Source organism: Syngnathoides biaculeatus, chromosome 6 (assembly GCF_019802595.1).
Source record: "Syngnathoides biaculeatus isolate LvHL_M chromosome 6, ASM1980259v1, whole genome shotgun sequence".
NCBI lineage: Eukaryota > Metazoa > Chordata > Actinopteri > Syngnathiformes > Syngnathidae > Syngnathoides > Syngnathoides biaculeatus.
Window position 1 is genome coordinate 6,237,579 of NC_084645.1, and position 14,430 is coordinate 6,252,008.

At 41.0% G+C, this 14,430-nt stretch overlaps 1 protein-coding gene across 3 annotated transcripts in view; it reads right to left on the reverse strand.

Moving 5' to 3' along the window:
- Positions 1-725: 725 nt before the first annotated feature.
- znrf1 (zinc and ring finger 1) overlaps positions 726-14,430 on the reverse strand; it is a 66,990-nt gene continuing 53,285 nt past the window's right edge. For 2 of the 3 annotated variants that reach the window (XM_061823400.1, XM_061823398.1), the window contains exons 3-5: positions 4,778-4,883; positions 3,850-3,940; positions 726-2,691 (exon numbers count right to left, since the gene is read on the reverse strand). In XM_061823400.1, coding sequence (XP_061679384.1) covers positions 3,883-3,940; positions 4,778-4,883 — 164 coding nt within the window. In that variant the 3' untranslated portion in view covers positions 726-2,691; positions 3,850-3,882. Of the gene's footprint in view, positions 2,692-3,849; positions 3,958-4,777; positions 4,884-14,430 lie in introns of those variants that run through there. The other variant, XM_061823401.1, reaches the window with a different exon arrangement.

The window sequence follows — 14,430 nt, forward strand, 5'->3', positions numbered from 1 at the left end:
CATTTTTGTTTGTCCTCGGTAGCGATGTCCTACTGTCACTGTCCATTATAAATTAATTTATTTCTTTGTCTCAGTCTTATTTGAGATCATGTTCATGATCATCTTGCTACTCTACATCACACCACCTTATGACCTGTGAATCATCCATCCATGTATCACTTTCTGACCCGCTTATCCTCTCGAGGGTTGTGGAAGTGCTGAAGCCAATCCCAGCTGTGATCGGGCAGGAGGAAGGGTGCACCCTGAACTGGTTGCCACCAAATCACAGGGCACATGGAGACAACAATCACACTCACAATCACACCTTGGGGCAATTTTGAGTGTCCATTTTATGCATGTTTTTGGGATGTGTGAGGAAACTGGAGTGGTTGGAGAAAACATGCAAAGTCCACACAGGCGGTGCCGGGAATTCAACCCAGGTCCTCTGAAGTGTGAGGCCAATGTTCTACAGCTGCTCCACCATGCCGCATTTACATAATTTCCTATGGAAAATATGTTTTGGAGGTTGAACAAATCAGACTGAATTCTTCACAAGAACAAATTAAAATAAAAATAAAACTCAGAGGTTCCACTGTATGTCCAAAGTCATGCAAAACTTCACATCAGCAATTTATTCCAGAGACTAAACTCCCAGGGAAAAATAATCTCTGCACATTTGTCACTGTCTCTATCATGTGTCATCAACATTTAGGATGAGTACATACATCACTTGTAGTTCAATGCGATGTGGTTTACTGCGGTTATTTAAAAAAAATGTACATTTAGATGGAAATTAATGTTAAATACTATGATACATTAGGGTAGCTGCCATCAGGAATCCCCTGTATTCACTTCTGTGTTCGTTCCACTTGTCACATATTATTCAATGTCTGCTTATATGGCAGTGTTAACAATTTCAGCATGTAAATAAATAAGATATTTACTGAGAAAGTCAGGGTATATGAATCAAACAACAGTGTCATCTAGCACAATTTATTCCACCATTTGTTTACAGTAGCTTTGTTTATGTCTTCTTTTGTAGTAGTCTTCATAAAGCAGCTCTTTGCATTCTGAAGAGTGAGTAACATCTCACATGACAGTAATACTAAACAAATAAGTAAATAAGCCCCTATAAGTAGATCTAAGATGGGACCACAGAATCTATGTTTGGGTTCAAGTAGCTCGCATTTCCACCTTGGCCTGACCTATGCTAACAGGAACAGTAGCACAGATCAAAATGAATACATCTGTCCATCCATTTTCTGAACCACTTATCTTCAGTTGGGTCTCAGCTGTCATCGGACATGAGGCAGGGTACTCCCTGAACTGGTCACCAGGCAATCGCAGGGCACATATAAACAAACAAACATTTTCACTCACATTCACACCTGCGGACAATTTAGAGTTTTTAATTAACACACCATGGATGTTTTCGGAATGTGAGAGGAAACTGGAGCACCCATGCGGGCGGAGGAAAAACATGCAAACTCCATCCACACAGGGAGTCTGGATTTTAACCCAAGTCCTCAGTACAGTGAGGCAGAAGTGCTAGCTAGTCGTCCACTGTGAATCATACTAACAAAAAGTGACACACATCGAGACACTCATACTCTTGAGGCTTTCACAAAGAAACTGCCATATGAAAAATCAGGCTCATCTAAAAAAAGAAACAAACGAAAAGAGGTACATTTGCAATGTGTACAATAAGCCACATAGCTTCTCAGTAGCTGTAAACATCAGTAAAGTAAAGGGAGGACTGCCAGTCACAGATGGGCAATATTAACATCTAGGCTGTAAACATTTGAAAATGCAAACCAAAACACAGGCACACAGAGCACTTTTCCAGTTAGCCTCCGACCTCACACTCACTCACACATGCACAAAAGCCTGACATTACAATACTCCAAAAATATTACCCAGTCAGAGAGTGTACTTCATTGCTGGACTTTCTTATCCTCCCTCAAATGGGAACAGAGCATGCTCAGACTGATCCTCGGGCAGACCTAGCCTCCATCCTGGCTCCATTTATTCTGTTGACATTTCTCCACATCAGATCTCTTTAGTTCAGTATACAAGGAGCATTCACGTCATTACAGTATTTACCAAACTGACCAGAAAGAGTGAAGAAGGAGAGAGGGAAAAATCAAATGGCAGCAGACTTTAGTCTGAAATGTTATGATGTCATTGAGGAGATGACAGACAAGTGGCTCACTGAATATTGAAAAAGTTACTCTTTTCTTCTTGATTCAAACTGGTTTTCCTTGTACTCCTGTTCCCTCTTCCTGGTGGGATTTGATTCCTTCCTCCTTTGTACTCAAGTCGTCTTTTTTGTCCATCTGTTTCCTCTCTGTTCCCAAGTTAAGGCCATTGGGAGGGCTAGCAACAAATTACTGGGAGAACTCGATCCTGACGAAGGAGGGCCTGCACATATGATGGAGGCTACTGGCCACATACAAGTTTGCAGAGGGAGATGAGACAGGTGAAGCCTTTTGAAGGACTGTTGGGGGTGTCTTCAGTATGTTTGCTGATATTAGGTCTCTGGCAGAAAGGAAGGTCTCATGATGAGCAAATGGCAAATATTTTGGTTGGCTTTGATTTCAAGTAGTTATTTTCTAAGGGTAACATTTTGATTTTGATATTCATATTTTGATGGTTTCTTCTGATTTGGTTGCACCTTGTGTCCAGATATCCCTCGGATGACCTTGAGCCATCCTAGGGACAGAGAAAAAGTGTGGAGATAAACACATTCAAAACACATAAAAGAAAACAATTTCATAAATGAAGGTTGATAGAACAACATAGCAGAGGATAAAAAACATTTTTATACCACTGCTCTTAAGTGGGGTTTTGTAGCTTTGTAATCAATAGTGTTCATTTGTTTATCTCGCTTTCAAAGCAAATGACATGGTCCCTAATTTAATTATTAAAATTTTAATAAAAATAATATTACCTTGCTAGCCCGTCTGATCAGAGTCCGTATGTTTGTCATTTCTCATGCCCTATTGAAACAGATCCTAATAATTAGATTAATCCAGTAGCCTAACTACTAATGGCACTGCTACTATGACTAAGATATCTTGAAACAAACTCTATAAATAAAATTTGTCATTACTACTGTTGGTGGCATGGTGGAGCAAATGGCCTCACAGTTCTGAGGACTAGGGTTCAAACCCCAACCCCGCCTGTGTGGAGTTTGCATGTTCTCCCCGTGCATGTGTGGGTTTTCTCCAGGCACTCCGGTTTCCTCCCACGTCCCCAAAACATGCAACATTAATTGGAGACTTGAGTGTGACTGTTTTCTGTCTCCATGTGCCCTGTGATTGGCTAGTAACCACTTCAGGGTAGACCCCACCTCCTGCCCGACGACAGCTGGAATTGGTTCCAACGCTCCCACAATGAGGGTAAGCAGCTCAGAAAATTGATTATTTCAGGGCTCCACAGTGGTTATTGGAGGAAAAAAATGTTTAAGTATATAATATATTCAGTACAGGCGAAGTGAATAAAAGGTTTTCCAAATTATGTCTCTGGGAACAGAAATGATATTGTGTGATGTGATCTATTAACTCCAAGCTTACCACAAAGTGTAATAATGAGTGTTTAATAGGTACATCGAAGACTAACTTTGAACACCAATTGCAAATTATAAAGTTGTGGAGTGGGGGGATTTAAGAAACATGACACATGACCTAATAAGCATGAAGAATGGGTTCTGATTAATTTCTCTTGAATTGCTTTGATATATGATTAATAGAGCAATTAGAACAGGTGAAAGAAACCTTTATATAATGTGGTAAATAAAGTCCGCCGATATGTTTGGGGAACGCACAGCGTTGCCCTATGTATTCACAGTACGCACACGTGTTGCCTCACCTTGAACAGTACTGTTAGTGGACCAGTGGTCAGTCAGTCAGAAGGGTGTTCGGGGCAGGACCGGTTGATCTCGAACCACGAGTCTATACAGCTGCAAACACACAAATACTGCCACAGATTCTGTGAAATGCTTAATTCCATAAACTTGCTCATAGTTACAGCTCATTAAGGAGTACCAAAATCGTAGGAAGATGTATGCACAATGCATTGGAAGCCACAAGTAAAGTTGATACTGGCGTCTACATTTACTCTCAAAACATATTATAACACATATGCATACAACACGTAATCAAGATGTACTAATATCTTAAAGATGATCAAGTGAAAAGGAGCACCATAACAGTAGCAATAACAAATGTTAAACATGTCAAAAGTCTTGCTAATAGATGACAACTGTAAATTACTGTATAAAATATAACCTTATAAGACTGTTCTTTAAGTAACATAATTTTCTTCCACTGCTGTGTAACTTTGTATTAGAACATACAGCACATAGGACAGGCAGGGATGTCACATTTATCATAGTTCAGGGGCCACAGCCAAAATGATATCAAGCGAGCCTGAACAGTCAAATCAAAACGTAATTGATCTAATATCAGTTGAGTTGTTTGTCTTTGCATCTTTTGCGGGTCCCAACTGAGATCCGCATACAGATTAATTTTTAGATACTTGTAATGGTCTTTGAAAGAAAAAAAAACAAGTCAGAAGACCACACAAAAGTGACCGGCTGCTCATCGCCAGTGTCTCAAATTATGATCTCCGGGGGTTTCCGCTTCCTCTTTTTCCCCTCCCTGGTGGCGTTTCCGATCGGTGCTGCTACCCAGTGTTGTCCCCACACAACTACAGTCTGCACATTTTACCCAAGTTGCATACATATAAAAAAAAAAATCACACAAAAATACATTTTGTAGGTACCGCTCATCATCACCTTTTGTGGTAGATACAGAGGCACGGCAGTCTGGCTATGGTGTCTCCTTGTTGCAGTTCCTCAAGACAGATCACACATTCGCCAGCATCCCTCACCAACACATCATCTAAAGTGGAAAGCATACATAAACAGATGAATTATATATACTGTATATAGGCAGCACAGTGGTTCAGCTGTAGATCATTGGCCTCACAGTTCTGAGGACCGGGGTTCAAATCCTGGCCCCACCTCTGTGGAGTTTGCATGTTCTCCCCATCCCATGCCTTTTCTATGGACACTATGGCTTCCCCCCAGATCCCAAAAACATGCATTCAATGGAGACTCTAAATTTCCCACAGGTGTGATTATGAGCACAATCAACGTTCCCTCTAATTTTTGACGTGTCTGAGCAAACACGCTAAGCCCGTGAGCGCTCCCTTTGACCACTGTGAGCAACATCAGGCGTATGCACTGTGGTCAGATTGGTGTTATCCATTGAAGTTACATGCCTCATTAAAAGATTCAGATTACAGCATTTACAATACCATTAGAATTTTTTTAGAACAATTTTATTCGTGTTTTTGCAAACTTGCAATGAAAATGTCAACAAACGAAAAAAAAATACATTGCTAACCACACCAAGCCAACTAAAAACTGTAAATCTGAAATGTCGCCTCCAACTTTGTTTCATTTATTTATTTATAACCCATAATAATATCCCCGTCTGTTTTTCTTGGTGTAAAACTGAATTATTGCTTGCAGAATATCTTTAGCAATGCATGTTGAAAGCTGAAAGATGCTACCAAACAGTTTTAAGGTGAATGTTATGAGGTCTCCTATTTTTAAAATACAGAATTAACTTTTTGTGCACTGTATTGTCTGTGCTTCCATCCTCGATCAGGCTGGGCCAAGGTGGAATTTTAACATTACACACCATCTCATCCTGCACTTTCTACTTTGGCTTCAGACCAGACCGTTTTTTAGTCAGAAAAGAGAAAATCCTTTCGACTTTCACCACTTTTTCTTTTATTATTCACATACCTCGACATTCATTAAAGCAACAGCACTTTTTTTTTTTTTTTTTACTTTTACCATTATTATCAAGAGTAAACACAAGCAGCATGTCTAACTCTCTTTGCTCTCAGTTGCCCAGACTGTGTTTCTAACTAAAGCACCGGTGGTGGGTGATGTTGGTTATTATGAGTGTACCCCTTTAAGAGCGGGAGGTGGGCGGTGTCAGATAAAGGAAAGGAAGGAAGTAGAGGTGTGGCGAGGAGCAGCTTGTTCGAGACCATGTGCTGCCGTGTTTAAAAAAAAAAAAGGCTGTGGTTCACTGCGCTGGATCGGTTTTCATGTGCACCGAGTGTGCGCTACAAGTCCGCAATTGCGCAGCCTAATGGTAACATTGAATATAACTGTTGTCTGTCTCCATGTGCCCTGCTATTGGCTGGCAACCAGTTCAGGGTGTTCCCTGCCTCCTGCCAGGTGACAGCTGGAATTGGCTCCAGCACTCCTGTGACCCTTGTGAGGATAAGTGGCTCAGAAAATATATGTATATTTACCATGCGCTGAGAGAACAATAAATTTAAACCCAACAAATATAACAGCTGGACACTGATGGTGTAGGGGTATACATGCCTGACTTTGGTGCGGGCAGCTTGGGATTGATTCCCGCTCAGTGATGACTTGCCCTGTGACTGACTGGCAACCAATTCAAGGTGTACCCTGCCCCCTGCCCATAGATAGCTGGGTTAGCGCTTACACTCCCGCGACCCTTGTGAGGATAAACGGCTAAGAAAATGGATGGATGGATGTAACAGTTATTTGGAGATATATTTGGTACACCACATGGAGTGCACAGGAGAACATTGTTAAGATCAAGAGAAATAAACTAAATAAATGAGGCTTCCTTTCCTACTGTTGTCCACCCATCCTCAAAAGGGTCGCAGGAGTGATGGGGCCTTTCCCAGCTGTCAACGGGCAAGAGGCAGGGTATACCCTGAACTGGTTACCAGCCAATCGCAGGGCACACAGAGACAAACAATTGCACTCATAATCACACCGAGGGACAATTTAGAGTGTCCAATAATGATGCATGCTTTCAGGATGTGCGAGGAAACTGGAGTGCCCAAATAAAACCCACCCAGGAACAGGGAGAAGATGTGAACTCCACACAGGGGGAGACTGGGATTTGAACACTGATCCTCAGAACTCTAAGGCCAACACTTTCCAGCTACTCCATTTTATCACCTCCCACTGTTGTTTTCTTTTATAATTTGTGTTGGACATCTTTAATACTGAATCTTTGTAAGTGAGGTGTAAGATAGAAGAAGCCAATGCCACCACCTCCTGGATGGCAACGTGAGGCGGCAGGGGAACCGACGCCACCTCCTGGATGGCAACACGAGGCGGCATCACCACCGCGTGAGCATAAGTCAGTAACGAGTCAGTCGAAACTGCAACGTGGGTGTGTCTCGACAGCGACATGAGCCTTGCTTGGTAGTGGATCCGTTGCCACTGCCACGTGAGCACAAGACAGTAACGAGTCCGTCAAAACTTCAACGTGGGGATGGCGAGGTGGCAGATCCGTTCCCACTGCAACATGCGCTTGGCTTGGTAGCGGATCAGTTGCCACTGCCACGTGACGTCAGCGTAGCTCGGCTGGTTCTTCAATCCTTGCCGGATCTGGGCCGTGAGAGCCGCCAGTTCGGCGCTCTGCTGCTCTATCTCCGCCCGCATTTCACGGTAGAACACCTCGTGAATTGGCGGACCCCTCCTCCCTCTGGGCTGGAAGCTTCACCACCAGCTGCGGGTCTGAAGGTTTAACCGTTGCCGGTGAGGAGTGGGTGGACGAGGCCGACGTCTTTGTTGCTGCGCAGCAGGAGGCACACGGGGGCACCCGGCCTGGACCTATCCTCTGGCCGCCTCTCGGAGGACCCAGGTAGATGGCCAAACGAGTTCCTTCAAACGGGTTGGAGGACTCGGACCTACCGGGCGAAAACGCTTGGGAGCTGGAAACGCGGGGAGGTGAAACAAACTGAATGGGATTAAAGATCGGACAAAGAGATTCATAGTCGAAATAATCCGAGTCGTAGTCAGGCAGCCGGTCATATAAATCACGGTCCTCCTCGTAGTCCGAAAAATCAGAGTCCAACAGAATGTGAGGTGCTGGACGGGTCGTGGTCGGGACGTATTCATAGCTTGCCGGCGGAGCGTGTGACACGGAATCGGAGAATGTCATGGAGCCTACCCAGATCGGACAGGCTTGGTCCTCCAGAAGTCGGTCTACCTTGCGTCGGTCCCGGCGATGCGATCCTGTTGTGTCCTGTTTTGGCCAGATCATTCTGTCACGACCCATCGGAACGGAGGTAGGCCCCAAATGCAGGAGTACACGGGAGACACCGAGGTAATTCGGGAAAAATATTTATTATTCCAAGGTTGGGGATCGGGCAGGCAGTCAGGTGATAGATAATAGATATAAGTAATGCATTTCTTTCAACCCCGGTGGGTAAAAATGCCAAATTTGGTTTGCATTCACATTTTGAGTCAAAATTTCAACTCCATGGTTTATTTAAATATGGAACGATAGCATCCCGTGATAAGGAAACGTGAAAGACAGTGGCTCTTTTAAAGCATCTGGCTGAGGACGGGCACAAAGCAAAAAGAAACTCCAAATTTGCCAAAAACGGGTTAAACATTTTACAAACTCGAAAGCCACAAACAATTCAACAATTTATCATATTTGGGACTGACTAATGCTGAATTTGGGTACCAAATTAACAACTCCATTACACAAAATGATGCAATAAGGAAGACTTAAAAATGACACCATTGTTGGATGGAGGGCAGAAGTGAAAAAAGCATTTTGCAACATAAAGCAAGCATTGGTGACAAGCGCGGTCTTGATTTTGCCAAATTGTGATAAGATTCTGACTTTCTAAGGTCACTTTTTGACTTCATAGAAATAAGTGCATTAACTGTTTTGTTTCACCTTCTGCGAAACATGACATTTCTATCAAAATAGAAATATGTACAACTCTTAATCCAGAAAATGTTGCCATTTCCAGGAGATGGAATAAAACATGATTGTCAAAAATTGGGAAAGAATTTTTTTTAAAATAAATAAAGCAGATGTGACATGAAAGACCAGCGATTGCCAATAGGAAATACTGTGTTTGTATTTGGGAAAACCAAATCAGAATATTCTGTAGCATTTTCTGCAAAAACAATACAACTAACACTAACTGAGGCATGTAAACTAATGAAAGAAAAATTTAACGATTTATACAGACAACCAATATGCATTTGCAACGGTTCATATTTTTATGCAATACTGAAGAAAAAAACAAAACGCAGATAATTTCATCCACAGGCAATGTATGCAAAATTGTTAGTTCAATTACTAAATGAAACAACTGCAAAAAACTGTTGCTGTTTCCAAATGTGTCACACAGACACTAAACAAAAAATATGAATTCATTGGGAAATGCTTTGCTGATAAAATAATCAAGGAAGCCGCATGGAAAAAAAACAAAAAAAACCCACCTCAAATTATGACGTTGATACAACTACAAATCTAGAATTGAATACATTATGAGAAACTCAGCAAAAGAGTCAAAAAATGGAACAGGATGTATGAAAAAAAAAAACCCTAACACAACATCTATGTATGACCAAACAATAAACCAGTTGCACCAAATTAACTAGTCTAAATTGAGTCATGAGCTAACGTATGTTTCAACAGGAGGGATAATGGGAGGACAGGTAACATTCATATTATACTCACAAAAATGGGAGGACAGGTAACATTAATATTATACTCACAAATAAAAACAAAAATTAAAATAAACATGAACTTTATTGAATTAAACCAAAGTGAGATTTATTAATCAAAATGTATGTTTATCACACATTTGCTGCAATAAAGAGAATGCTTCTGGTTGCAAAGAACGATTTGCTCAGCACGTATGTCGTTATTGTACATATTTGTTAGTTTACATATCATAACTTTCCAACAACATGCAGACACATAGTCACACAAACACGTTTTTGCTCACCCCTACCCTTTAGATTTGTCACCATTGGTAGGGACCTCTTAAATCTAATAAAAAGAGAGGTTTCAAGGAAGACTGCTTTAGAACATTCAAGAATTGTACCTGACTCTCCTTTGTCCTCTTTGAGCTCAAGTAACAGAAAACAGGTATTCTCTCCTTATTACTTCAAATTTAATTTACCTGACACAATATGAAAAAAAAGTATTGCTTGGTCATAATCGATGCATTGTCAAAATGGGTAGAACTCTTTCCAACAGAGCATTCCGACTTATCAACATCAGCAGGATATCACATTGTTGGAACCAGGAGACTGGATCCTGGTGAGGAGCAAAAAGAAGCACTGGTATTTTCCTAAGTGGAAATGTCCATTTCTGGTTTTGTTGAATGGTTTTGGTTGAACACTCACAGCTGTAAAAATTAGGTTGACTTGGATTCATTTGGCACATTCCACAAAGGTAATTTCAGTCTAGGATCCGATTGGGGAGGTGAGCTAAAGACTTTTTAACAAGCTGGGTGGAGATTTATAGTATCTCAAAATAGCTGACGGCCAATGAAGAAATTTAAAGACACTGAACCTATAGGAATACCTCGATGAAATACCTACCCTAAAGTGGTTAGGTCCCGAAATGGGATGCTGTGGAGTGGTCATAACCATCACAACATTTTTCCTGCTTTTGAGATATCTGTAGGGTGTCGTAATGTTGTCATGCCATGCACGAAAAACCTACGGCAATCCAAAACCTAAATGATTCACAATTGGGTTCTCATGCATGCGATGATGATCCAAAATTTATTTTATAATAATCCCATGGTCAAGTCCGACAGATAGGGGACCAAGGAGCAGTGTTTAGTCAAATTAAGTGGTATATGATGAATAATCTGAATGCACACGAGTTGGGACACTTTGGTGATGGATGAAAATAATGAAGGAGCAAATTCATGTTGGGGCTTTTTCCTCTGGGTCTACATCTCTGGTAATCCATGGTTCACTTTGATGCTTTGTGAAAAGTACAGAGGTAACAGCTACGACCCTTTCTCCTAGAGCAACATTAGAAAAGGTAAGGGTGATCCAACACTGATGATATCCAGAGGATGGTGAAGACATCGCAAAGACTCACATGGACTATTTTTGTCACGGTTGCGTTGTTTGTCACAATTTGCTTTGTAAGATGCGGACCACGCTAAGGAATAAAAAAGTGGAGACGTGGAGATGTGATAAGTACGGGTTGGAGATTGTGAAAGAGACACATCCCAAGTTCTCCAAGCGAGCCAAAAGTTCCTCTTGTCTTCCTTCCTTCATAATTTTACTTTAAATGTCCTCAGCTGTTTAAACCTGACACCAGCAACAAAGTATTTATATGCTTCCAGACTTTTATACGCTTTCAAACTTTTCCATGTAAATTTCGCTGACTTACTCACCAGATACACGTGTAGATCCAGTTATCCAAGACAAGCGGAAGCAAATTAACAGTCCAATCTCTTATTGGCGAAAACATCAACATCATTAAATACGGGTCCTCTATGCCAGGTTTATCTAATTTTTCCACGTACCTTCATTTATTTTCACCTTCTAAATGTCTAATGGTATTGGACAAGACTCTGGGTGTCGTGCTATAAGACATATTTTCGTGGCGTCTCCAACCGATTTAGCATTGAACAATGCTTTGTTAGACCAACAATATGACAATATAAACAAAAGTCACGTGATTTTATGATGAAGGTGCACAAGCTCTATTTAAATACCAGCGATTATCAGGTCATTCCTTTTCATAATAGAAAACCATTTCAAAAAAAACAATTTTTAATGGGTGCCCATCAACAATCCTGCCCTGTGTGGATGTACAAATTGTCTCCCTAATGGAGAGACTAATTTTCAAAAGACCTTGATAAAGACCAGACATCACATTGTTATGGCTGTTCCCATGGCCACAACTTTGCTTTAAAAGCACATTTGACCATATTTGGAGTGGCACATTGCTAGCAAGTTGACCAAAAGGTGGTGTTTACCTCAAAAAAGTTTAGAATTATTCCATTCATCAGGCCTTTCTCTCGAGTACTGCAGAGCTCTATATATATGAAGAATTCAGACGCAAGCAGATGTATCCATTTTTTGTTGTTTCCGTAGATTCTTTGATTTATACTTGCTTGCTGGAAATAAAGTTCCATTTGTTCAGTGAGCAATGTATCCAAATTTTCTTCATTTCTTAGATGTATTTTTATTTGCTTTTATTTTGCTTTAGGTTAGGTTTTACTCTGCTGTTTAGATCAGCGGTCGGCAACCTTTGACACCGAAAGAGCCATTTGAACCCGGTTTCCACGGAAAAGAAAACACTGGGAGCCGCACATCTAAAATGAAAAAAAAAAAACTTCTACTACTTTACCGCAGCATTTTTGTTTTTAAAGTCCGCAAATAAGTGTTCTGAAATCTTAAGGAATGATTCTTTCATATATTCTCCATCTGTGAACGGTTTCCCATGCCTGCCTATTTCCTGAGCGGCCACAAAGCTTGCATATGTAGTTGAATTTGCAGACTTCACCCACTTCTTGAATTGATTTTTCGTCCGGTCAGCCTTCTGCATCAGTTCCGAAACAGCTTTTTTCCTCTCTTCTCCCTCTGGATATTTTTCAGCAAAGGCTCTGTGTGTATTGTTAAAATGTCTTGCGACATTTGACCGTTTATTGTTAGCCAGTTTTTCTCCACAAATTAGGCATACTGGTAGGCCACTCTTGCCCGAGGTAAATGCAAATGAATCTGCCCAGGCATCATTGAATGTTCTATTTTCTTGAGATATTTTTCTTTTCTTACATTTCTCCATTGGCTTTGCCGGGCTTGAAAGTCGCTCAAAATAGACGGCGTTTCAGCGGGGATACCCGCTTCCACAGTGTGACGTCTATTTTGAGCGACGAAAAAATAATATCAAATAATTTAATTAATATTTTAATATTTCAAGATCACAATAATCTTCAAATTTAGAACTAAAATAATATAAAAACTAACACAAATAAAACACACTTCAATTAAATACAAAAAAAAATTTTTAGTAATTTATTTTCCCAAGCCAATCAGAGCCGCATTATAAGGATGAAAGAGCCGCGGGTTGCCGACTGCTGGTCTAGATAGATAGATAGATAGAGAGATAGAGAGATAGATAGGTATTCAAGATTACAAGATGAAATAATGTCCCAAATGTTTCAAAGTCCAATGGCAAAATTGATCATAAGGCTCTTTAAAAGCCAAATTTATGAAGATGTATTTGGGTATGGTAGAGTGTGATGACAACTCATCCAGCAGGTCACAAAATAACCTTGAACAGCATCTGAAGACCTGCAGGACTCACTGGCCTCAGTTGTGGCAGTGGCTCGGTTCATGACTCTACCATAAGAAAGACACTGGCCAAAAATAGCATCCATGGGAGAGTTCCCGAGTGAAAACCCTGCAGTCAGCAAAGAATACAAAGGCTTGCATCACATTTTCCAGAAACCATCTTGATGATCCTCAAGATATTTGGAGAAACATTTTGTGGACTGACAAGTCAAAAATCAAACTTTTTGGAAGGTGTGTGGCCCCTTTACATATGGCGTAAAAATAGCCTAACAATTGATAAAAAGAACATTTTGCCAACAGTGAAGCATGGTTGTGGCAGTGTCATGGTTTGGGATTGCCTCTCTGCCGCAAAACCAGGACAACTAAATGTGATTGATGGAACAATGAATTCTGCTGTGTAGTACCAGAAAATCTGAAGGAGAATGTCAGGCCATCGGTTCATGCCCTCAAACTCAAGTGCTCCTGGATCATGCAGTAGGACCACGATCCGAAACACCACCAAGTCCACCTCTGAATGGCTCAAAAAAAAAAAAAAAAGGTTTTGGAATGGCCAAGTCAAAGTCCGGATTTAAATCCAATTGAGATGCTTCGGTGGCACCTTAAATGGGCAGTTCATGCTAGAAAAACCCCACAATATGGCAAATTTGAAAGAAATCTGGAAAGAAGAGACGGACAAAATTCAGAGCGATGTCAAAGACTCATCACCAACTATCATGAATTTTTTTCAATTTCAGTTATGGCGGCCATGGGTGGCACAATCTGTTGTTAGCTTGAGGGGGCAATTACCATTTCACAGAGGTTCATAAAGGTTTGGATTTTTTTTGTGCCTTAACAGATTTAATTGTCTTTTGAAAACACCACTTTGTATTTCCTTGGGTTGTCTCTGAATGATATTAAAATTGGTTTGATGATTTAAAACCATTTTGTGTGATAGACGTGATGGGTAGATGCAAAAAAAAAAGAAAAAATCAGGAAGGGGGAAAATACTTTTCCAGAGCACTGTATAAGACGCAGATACTGTCGCAAGCTTCGGCTCAACTTGGACAGAGCTTTCATAGAGTTAAACTTCACTCTCACTGAGGAGCAACAGAACTGCAGGTTACACTGGGTGACTACAGCAGCTGGGACCCTCAATCCTGCGTCACACTCATAGCAGAGGTGCGATAAATGGTGAAGGACGAAGCAGAGATGGAAGAAGCGCAGAGATAGGTGAGGTTTCCGGGACACCATCTCATCCACGCGTTTTATCAACAACAAGGCAACTCAAGGTTGTGTCCTTTCCCCTCTGCTCTTCT